The following is an 11,079-nucleotide window of genomic DNA, read 5'->3' as shown; positions in this document are numbered from 1 at the left end:
GTTGCTAAGATGGTGAATATTTCTCTGGGTAAGGCTTAGTTGATGTAGAGAAATCAAATTGTGTAAACATATCACGTGTTTGTTGTTTTCTGTTTTGTTCATCACCAGTACCTGAAGAGTTGGCACTGCTTTTGGCTACTTTTGGCACCGCTAGAATTTGCTTGCAAGTATCATTTGAAAACTTTCATATTATTAAAATTTATTTTAGTTTAAATATGCATTTGGCCCTTGAACTTGACATTTTCTTTAAAATTGGTATTTATGGATTTTTTTTATCCTAACTAGTATCCAAACTTTTTATTTCCATCCACTATTTTGGTGTGATAACTGACGATGATGATATCATAATATGATTTTCTTTTAAAATTATAAAAACTAAAAAATATAAAAAATATATAAAAATAAAGGTATAAAAATATACAAAAAGTAAATTAAACAAAATTTATTTCTTTCCTTCTTCCTCTTTTCTAAAAAAAATCCCCTAACTCTCTTAATATTCTTTTCTTCACCAGATTGTTGTCGCTGTCACTTTTATTGTCGTCTTCAGTTTTCAGTGTCTTCTCTTATGAAAAGCACCATCAGAAGACTTCTCTTATTTCCCTCTTTTGATTCCTCCAAGTTTAAAGTCGAAAACCTCTTGAGTTTTATACTATCATTGTCCGACAAGCTTCTTCGTCACAACATCGCTAATAAACATACAAATTTATTATTGTAAATATATTTAAGTTATTATTTAATATAAAAATTAAATATATTCTATTATTAGATATAAAATAAATTAAAATATATAATAAACTATTTTTCTGAAACTGATATTAATGTTAAATAAAAAAAATGCAGAGATGAAATTATAAACATAAAATTAAATAAATTAGAAAATCATTTATTTAAAAATTTTAGTCCAAAAAATGAGTAATTTGTAATCTATATCTGGTACAGTTTTAAAACGATCTGTAATCGTTAATGAATACAAATTGGAATTGCTCCATGTGGAACACCTTCTTATCAAAGCCAAAAACGCCGACAGTATTATGCGCTTCACATTTCAATTGTAAGCAATACTTTGTACTTCTTTTAATTATTTCGGTATGGCACTTTTCTTACAGAAGAAGAAACACGAAGGATCTTCCTTGCAATTATACCCTCCGCATTTAATATTAAAACTTGTACTATCCTTTCTTGGGGTAAAAGATGTTTTCTTTCTTATTTAAAACTGGAGATGAATTTAATTAAATTATACATGTTATTGCCCCACTTGATATAATTGAATATGTTGTAATAAATTAATAAAATTAAGAAAAAAAGAGAGAGTAAAATATTATACAATAGAGGTATAAATTATAAATTGGATTAGGGGTTAAATGTTGTAAAATAATTTGAAAATAGTTTAAAACATATGATAAATATTTTGTCAAAAGAATATACAATATATATAATTTAAAATTTATTTTTATTTTTATTGTGAACATAACTTTATTTATTAGGGATAAATCTTAAAACTACACATCAACATTGATTCAGTGTGCAATTTGATATATACATGAACTTTGATTTAGTGCAATTATATACATGGAACTTTGATTGTGGTTCAAACGTATACATGAAACTTTAGTTTTGATTCAGTTGTACATATTTAAATGAATAAAGACATCAATTTATTTTTTCTATATTAGATATATATATCATTATTTGTATTGCAATATGTACACTTAAAATGATGCTATATTGATAATTATGCTAGTAATTTGAGAAAATTGAATTAAATTAATATTTCATGTGTAAAATTGTACATAATCAAAGTTCATGTATAGCATTTCACATTAAACAAAAGTTTATGTAATTTTAAGATTTATCCCTATTATAAATGTGTTGTAAATTAATATTTTTAACGATAATTTTCTATTCTAATATTACCTTACTCTTGTGTTTGAAGCAAAACATGAATCTTATCACAAATTTTAACCTCGTTACTAGCTGTGAGCAAAACTCGATTTGATTCAAAAAAATCGAAAAGAATTTGTATTTCGAGTTAATTGAATCAAGTTATTTAAGTTATTCGAGTCAACTTAAATAAGTAATTTGAGTTTCGAGTCGAGTTGAATTTTACAATTTGAATAACTCGAATAATTCAAATAACAGATTGGTGTAAATACCCCTTTGATTCCTATCAATTTTGAAAATGAGCAAATTGGTCTCTCTTCCAACAAAAATTACAAAAAAAATATTAAAATAATTTTAAAAAATTCAAAATAATTTTTAAATTTCAAAAATTTATTTATAAAAAAAATTTATAAAAAATCTAAAAATATATAAAGAAAGTTAAAATTTTAAAATTTTTCTAAAATAATAATTTTGGGACCTAAAAAATTAATTAATGATTCAAGTTTATCATACTAAAATATCTTATTTTCTTATTATTTTGTTTTAAAAAAGTTTAAATATATATAGTTTCGAATTTATGTGCTTATTAGTTATACAATAACAATATTTTAATTTGATATGTTTAATTTTTTAATTTAACGTGAATAATTTCCACTCGATTCGACTTGACTTGAATTTTATTTCACTCGAATCGATTCAAAAAAATTTCTAATCGAATTAAGATGATAAAATAAGACTTTTCAATTCAAAATTTTTTACTTGATTCGACTCAATTCGACCGAACACTCACTCCTACTCATCGCTATAATACCCAATTTCACTACTATGCATTATACTTATTGCACCATATTAAAAAGATTATTAAAGAAAAACCAACAAAAAAAGGGGGGGGGAGAAGAAGAATAAAAACGCACGCGTTGTAGAGCCTTTAATGATGCCTTTTAAAGGAAGAGAAGGCATATACGAATGAATGCAGTAGGATGATATCAGATACTCTCGCCTTTACCAAATAGATGTAATTAACACAGTTTTTGTTCTTACTTACACGTGAACCAGTAATTACGATTCTCGTAAAAATAATTTTTATCTTAATACGAGTATATTTAATTTTTCAAATCGTATTATATATTTTTAAAAACTAATATTCTACGTACAAAACATAAATATTTTTTCAAAAACTAAAAAATAATGACATGTATGTATATATATTTTTCCTTTCTGGCTAGTTTCTGAGAACTTGCAAATCAAGAAAGAAGACATAATTTAATTTAAAATATGCAGAAAAAACTTTGGGTATTGATGATAAACACCAGATTAAATGTATTTAATCATGAACCTAGCATTTGGCAACATTTAAACCAATTTGGAGAAAAGGTAATGGAAAATGAAATCATGTTGTATTTGGTATACTGAACTCATGGCCAAAGAAGACTGGCTGATCTTAATAGTCAAATTTATTTTCTTCTTTATTTTGGTGGTTGAGTTATCAAATCTTTCCTTCTTCTTCTTTTCTTTTTTCAGTGTGTTTTTCTTTAGTTTTTGTTTGATTTCATGGGGGCTACAGCTCCAAATTATCCACGAACATTCCCTGCACCTGCATTATATATATAAAAGAGGCCCCATCTCTTTGGAAAATTCATCAAACAGTCCCATGCGCTTTACTTTCATTGTTTAATCAATAATTGTTGGGACATGCATGCTTTGAGCGCACGTAAATTAATCATTCTTCTTTCAAGTGAAGAAACAAAAAAGCATTTGCACATTTATTGTTTGTGAATGACTATGGTCTTTACATCATGTTCCATACAAAATTTCACTAACAAAAACAAAAGACAAAAGAAAAAGACATGCCTTTCTTTACTCTTTTGACCTGCATCTATTAGGTTGGTTCATTTAAAGTAGAGATTGATGTCCATAATCAAATTCATCACATTTTTATTTAATTATTCAATTTTTTTAAAACCATATTCCCAGTCTCATGAAATTCAAATCATTGAAGTGTATAATTCGATTCTCACACAAATATATTCTAAAAAGTGTTTTTTTTTGTCTATAAATCTAGCAATAGGTCTATTTCAGTATTTGTATTTTTTTATTATCTATTTAGTACATGAATTTGATTACTAGATTTAGGTCTTTGAACTTGAAATATATAAAAAAGTTTAATGACATGGCATTATGAAATTGTGTTACATCATCACTTGAAAATTAAAATTTTATATAAATTTTCAAGTGATAACATGGTACAATCTTAGAGTGTCACATAAGATGTTCTAATAGTTGAACCAGTGGTTAGACCATTGATTCTCGATTCAATCGATTTCATCAGTTCAACTACTAGATCAATAATAATTAAATAAAAAAATTCAAAATTCGTAAAAAAGAATTAAATATAAAAAATGTATTAAATCAGTTCAACCTATTTAACTATTGGTTTTTGTCCCCGTCTTTTGTTTTTACATGTTTCGACGAGTTTTTTCATTTAATCGATTCAACCCCTTTATTTGGGTCAATATATCAATTGGTTCTCAATTCAATCAGTCTTCCAGTTATGTTTCAAGAACACTGGTCTCATCATCAAATTTTGATGAAATCCAAGTTTAAGGACCAAAATGAATCTAATTATCTTGTTCAAATAGCATAAATACTAAATTTTAGAGAACAAAAATGATATTACTATTAATTAAGCTATAAACTTTGATGAGTTCAAACTTTGTAACAAGCGGAATATTCGAGATAACATCATATAAGCAATAAATTTGTGAGAATATATAACATAAAAGAAAAATTGGATGATGCGAAGAGATAAATTCAGTTAAAGATTTAGATATGTCGACTTTCTTTCTTTCATTTTTTTTTTAATTTCCGCCATGGAAAGGGGGAAGAAAAACAGCACATGATTCGTTTTGGAAAGGAGACGGTGAGGTGAAGGGCATGACTTGACTTGTACTGCCTTTTGCTTTTCGCCTTAATTCAAATCTTCTAGCTTGCACGGACGCGGTTTATGAAGAGAAATAAATCAAAGCAAACTACTTTAACTCGATTTCTTATGATTTTAAACTTGGTGCATTTTCATACTTTAAAAGGTATAATCATTTCAATCTAATCTAAAATCACATTATTGTTTTAGAATTTGATTCTTTTATATAAGTTTAATTAATTTAATTTCATAAAATTATATTAAGATATGATTATTTTTATTTTTATCACCATTTATATATTAATAAGTAAATAGATTATATTAAAAATATTTATAAATGTAATTATGATAATTCACGACACTAATCAATTAACTCTTAATTTGGTTGAGAACTCAAAATAATCATTTTAGATAATATGATAATCAATATAATAAACAAGTTGATCAAACAATACTCGAAAGTATACCTCCCACTCAATTTGAAATTTTTTATTTCGAGCCGAGTTAACGAATCTTATTATTTATACTCAATATTGAGTTTACATTGACCGATTATTTAACTAGTAGACAAAGTACAAGATTATTTAACTACATAAACAATATAATGGTTTTGCCTTTTAACTTTAAACATTTATTCAAACGAAACAGTTTTGCCTTTTAACTTAATGGTTTTGACTTTTAACTTTAGAAAATGTAAACATTTATCAAAATGACGTGGTTTTTCCTTTTCTTATTCGAATTTTCTGATAACTCGAATTGTGTAATTCATATTTGAGTTAAATCGAAATATTTGATTTTTTATTCAAGTTGATCAAAATAACTCGATTAACTCAAATAACTCAAACTATTTTACTCAAAATTTAAATTTTTTATCGAGTTTTTCAAATCGAATCGAATTTTACTCACCCTTATCTCCAAGTGTATTTTTTGCACCACCTCTATCCCCAACACCATATAGAGCGCTAATGCCAACAACATCATCGACGTATCCGCCGTCTCCGACAATTCCAATATTTTATCCTCAATTGAGTTATGTGACATCATACACTTATTCACGAATAGTGTCGCAAACACCCCCAGCATCATTGTTCTTCCGAGGTGGCTCATATTTGCAACCACTTGTTACTAGAATCAACGATATACGATGACAACTTAGGACGACATGACACTTAAGCACAAAGAACCAAGATGAAGATGAAGATGGAGCTCGAGATGAAGATGAAGAAGATGAGGAGCCTGAACCCCAACTACGAAGAGATACTCCTCACAATCGACACCCACCAAGTCGTGGCACACATTTTGCCCAAGGATGTCGACGATTTTTTTTAAAAAAAATTCATGTAAATCATCATTTATTTACTTAGTTAACTTTTAATTTGTATTGTGTTACATCTTTTCCATTTGTAATGTACTTATTCCAATTATATGGAAAAATTGCTCTATTGTATTTTACATCAACAACATGCTTATTTACAATCTAAGAAAAAAAATTAAAAAATTGGGCTATTGTATTATATTGTATTTTTCATGTCAATAGTATATGCTTATTTACAAATTAAAAATGTCCTACAGGGCGCACTTTCAGAGTCCCTTTTGCCACCTCAGTTGAAAACGTCTCCAACAAGAGACGTTTTCTTCCCTCCCATTTTCAACCCTAACCCTAGCCTGTGAAAAAATTCAGAACCTGGGAATCTTGAGATAATTTTCAAACATCCTGAGACTCTTGGGATAATTTTAGACATCCTATCCCAGGAATCCCAGTCATGGGCTCCCACATTTTTTTTTTTAAATTCCCCGCGGTTGCCTATATAAAGGAGGGTTTTGCTCCACCTACTCCAACTCTCTCAGCCATTGTCCCTTACAAAATAAAAATTTCTCTTCTAAATTATATATTTTTTTGGTTGAGTGTTGAAATTTTTTGATGAAAAGATTTATTTGTGTTTGAGGGAGACAATTTGATAGTTTTAAGGTGTGTTTGAGTTAACGATGATGCGGTGGCACTCAGAGACTCCCACATTTCATCTGTCGTGTGGGGATCGAACCATCACCTTAGGAGCCTATCAGATTGCAACTCGGGCTCCGAGTTCACGATGGTTATACGGTCATTAATTGAAGTATAACTAAGGTTCCTGGTTGATGGTTGTTATGCGGTTTTGGGTTGAAGTATAACTCAAGCCCCTAGTTGACGGTGGTTATGTGATCTCGGATTCAAGTTTAATACCACCAAAAGAGGATGCTTTATAAACTCATACATAAGTTTGAGACCATAATCATAGGGAAAAGCTAAGGGACTTTCTTGTATAATCAACTTATTCTTTTTGTCCATCTCCGCCAAAACAATATTCTTAATCTCATTATTTGAAACCTATAACAGAGTTGGAGGCAAGAGGACTTTCAGGGGGAGGAGTGATTGTGGCACTAGAGAAAAGCTAAAAGTCCATTTGGGGCGGCAACAGTTGCTGTGATTAAAGAACTCATTAATAACTACAATCGTTGATGCCCTCACTCAAGTTTTAACTTTCTCTCTACCGCCACAGCCACTCCCCCCTAAAAGCCTCTTGCCCCCAACTTTGTCACATGTTTCAGACAATTTGGTTAAAAATACTACTTTGGTGGAGATGGAGAAAAAGAATAAGTTAATTATATTGGAAAACCATTTTGTTTTTCCCTATGATTATGGTCTCAAACTTATGTATGGGGTTTATAAAGCATTTTCTTTTTGTATCATGAAACTTGAACCTGTGATCGTATACCCACTTCCAACTAGGCAACTGAGTTATGCTCCAACCGATGACCATATAACCCGTCAACTAGGAGCCCTAGTTATACTTCAACCAGTGATCGTATAACCACCGTGAACTGAGAGCCTGTGTTGCAATGCGATGGGCTTCTAAGGTGATGATTCCATCTCGACATGACAGATGAAATGTGTGGGTCTCCGAGCACTATTGCATCATCGTGAACTCATATATACCTTAAAATTATCACAATGTCTACCTCAAATATAAACACAAATAAATCTTTTCCCCAAATTTCCAGCACCCAACACAAAAAAACAATTTTAGAGAGAGAAGCCTAAATATAAAAAATACTTAAACCCCTAAATAATTTTTAAAAATGATAATTTAATCAAATTTACCCTTTAATATATTACATTTATAGTTTTTTTTTTAAAAAGAAACTTCTTCTTAAACAAGCTATCCATATCTAAATTCCCTTTTTGTCTTTAATTTTTTTCCGAAAGGTCATGTTTTAAAACTTATTTGAACAATCATTAATTTCCACCTGGGAAATAAGCGTATATATATATATATGATTGTTGTGAAGTTTGAAGTTATCCCTAGTGCTCTTCACTGTTGTTTTGTGAGGTGATCTTTATATTAATACTGTGAAGAAACTTGTCAACATTTTTATTCACCAATCCCATCCAAATTAACGGTAAATTCTTCATAAAAAGACGAGTAAAGCAATGCACTGATTTCACTAATATATTGACCCATGAATTATATACAGCCTCAAGATACTACATTATATAGTAAACAAAGAAAAGTCCTCATTAAAAAGAACCCAAAAACAAAAAAGTAAAAGACACAAAATATTTTTTTTACAATATATCAAACGTGGGGTTTATGAAAACCACCACCTTTTCTTGACCATATCAGTGATTGGCTACTAATTATTATTATAATTATTACGATGTAGAAAGAGAGGCGAAATTAAGCTCTAAAATTCCTTCATTTACGCTTCAATTTTTTCAATAATTTTTAGTTGATTTAATTATAGAGCTTAATTTCATATGGTTTAGTTTTTTTTTTTAAAGCTTTGATAAAAGATGAAGGCTATCGCGATTGCATGGTGGCTAAAGTCCAGTAAAGATCCAAGAGTTTGGCCCAAAGAGCTTCGGATTCGGATCTCATCTGTTCATTTTCTCGCCATACAATGTGATACTGATTAATGACTGCACTCAGTCGGTTCTTAAGCTGCTGGTTCTCTACGCTCAACCGGTTCACTTCGTCCGTGATGTTCTCCAAGTGCATCCTTTTTCGCCAACGGGACCGCCTCGCTGATTCCCGGTTCGATTTCATGCGTCTCTTCTTCCTCTCGTCCGGTGAATAAACCGCCCGAGTCGAACCTTCTGAACCGGAGTTTGGACTTACCGGTTCATTCGATTCGAGAAAAGACAATAACTCTTCGAGCTCTTCGCGTGTGAAGCCGGTTTCGTTAACCGGTAGTTGAAACTGATCCGCTTCTTGGGACAAGAACATTGGGTCAATTAAACCAAACCAAAGAACAAGAAGGGGTTTAAGTAAAAAAAAAAAAGAGGGGAAAGAACACAAAAATAGACCGGGTTTTTTTAAAATGATAGTAGGAAGTCAGAGAAGAGGGGAAAAGGGAAGGTAAGAAGAGGGGGGAAAGGGTATTTAAAGGGGAGGGGTAAGGGACATGTAGGGTCCTTCATAACAAAAGATTTTGGAAGGGAGATACTTTTTCAAAATAAAAAAGGCAAACCCCCCAAGAAAGTTTATTTTAATTATCCTTAACTAGTGGGGGTCATTTTTTGGTTCTCCTACTTTATAATTTTATGGGAAGAATTGATGGGCCATGGAGAAATATTAGGTTTACCTTAATCACGAAGAATCAAACAAAAACAGATAAAAAAAAATTTGCTAGAAAAGTGATATATATATATGTTTATTAGAGAGACAAAGAGCAGAAGTCATGTGGAATACGTCGGAGTGAAACTAAAATCAAAGTCTTTTTCAAATATAAAATAATACAAGTTGTTGCTACACAGATTTTAGCTTATCATTGGTTGAGTAAATTTCAAATGGTTAAAAACTTGTTTTAAAATGTTTATTATTTTAAATAATAAGTGGAAAATGTGGATTTAAAGAGGTATAGAAGGAGAAGAAGTTTGCATGTACGTATATTTGATTACGAGGGGACATTGCATGTGGGGGAAAAGACAATTGCAAACGTATATGCGTTACACATTAGGGTTTTCCTTTTTTCTTAAACAATATTAGTTACTGGGAAAAGTTTAGCACTAACCCATCTCCAATTCTTGTGTCCATTTTTTACTGCTTTTGGATAGTTTGATTTAAGAAAATATTTATTTATCAAACTAATTATATAATACATACATAAGAACAGAAAACCATATGGTCCCTTATTGTAAGAATCAAATAACATCAATTTTAAGGTACTTTTTCCTGTTGAGCATGCAAAAGCAATCTGAAAAAAGAAGAAGAAGAAGAGGTTTTATGGTGGAACTAGAGTTTACCTTTTGGTTCAAGTTATTCGTGGGTCGTGACCTTTTGCCCCATCGAAAATCATACTGATCATTTGCTTTTCCTCTACATATATATATAAATTTATATATAATATTGACTTAAAAGTTGTTTGCAGCATAATACTGCAGATTCGATGGTAGTTTTCTTAGTTAGTGTGTGTTATTGGAAGTTGAAACATAGTTGTTTTCTGCTTAATATTTATAACTTTAGTGAGGGATCTTTGGAAGTTTTCTTCTATTTGGCTGTTAGGTTTTATTATATAAAGCAGGGTAGCTAGCATATATATATACATATAATACTACAGACTATATAGTGGAGGCTAACATGCATGCATACGATCGATTCTGCTACTCATGCTGCTAGCAGTTGCAGGTAATTTAATTAACTTTTTTATTTTATGAAATTCAGCTCAACCATTAGCTATACCCATCCTTTTATTTATATATTTATGGTATAATTTTACTGCTTTAATTAATATATACATACAAGTGGGCTTCATGTGCTGCTGGAACTGATTTTCCTTAAAAAACGTTGAATCAGAATGCTTTAATATGATAACATGCCTAACTCCTTTATCCTAATGTCATTTACCATTTGTTGCGGAGATTAAAGTGCTGCCTTAGTTTCTCTACTTATTCATTACAGTAGCAATATATGACACTTCACGTTATTTTTTGCCCCTTAGGTTTTGTGGACGAAATCCCCTTCTCAATTGATTTAGACACTATTTCTTTTTCCTTCTAATTATTGAAAGCTTGAGGACCCTACCAAAACTTTCAAACTCAAAATATTCTTTGTAAAAAATTAGTAATAATTACTATTAGAAACTGGGATTAAGTTTTTTTTTTCCCTCGCAATAATGTAGATGATAATAAAGTAATAAAGGGCTCGACCAGGATTTTCTAAGGATATGATTGATTCAACTTTGAATCAGGCTATATAGGTATAGGTAGTGAGGCTAGCCAAGTCCAAAAATAGTGCATA

At 30.1% G+C, this 11,079-nt stretch overlaps 1 protein-coding gene across 1 annotated transcript; it reads right to left on the bottom strand.

The window, feature by feature from the left end:
* Positions 1-8,268: 8,268 nt before the first annotated feature.
* On the bottom strand, positions 8,269-9,190 carry LOC107903138 (basic leucine zipper 4). The gene has a single exon (XM_016829183.2). The coding sequence runs from the start codon at positions 9,064-9,066 to the stop codon at positions 8,641-8,643; it is 426 nt and encodes a 141-aa protein (XP_016684672.1). The 5' UTR covers positions 9,067-9,190; the 3' UTR covers positions 8,269-8,640.
* Positions 9,191-11,079: the final 1,889 nt, after the last annotated feature.

This window comes from Gossypium hirsutum, chromosome D05 (genome assembly GCF_007990345.1).
Source record: "Gossypium hirsutum isolate 1008001.06 chromosome D05, Gossypium_hirsutum_v2.1, whole genome shotgun sequence".
Classification (NCBI taxonomy): domain Eukaryota; kingdom Viridiplantae; phylum Streptophyta; class Magnoliopsida; order Malvales; family Malvaceae; genus Gossypium; species Gossypium hirsutum.
This window is presented reverse-complemented; position numbering and strand designations above follow the sequence as displayed.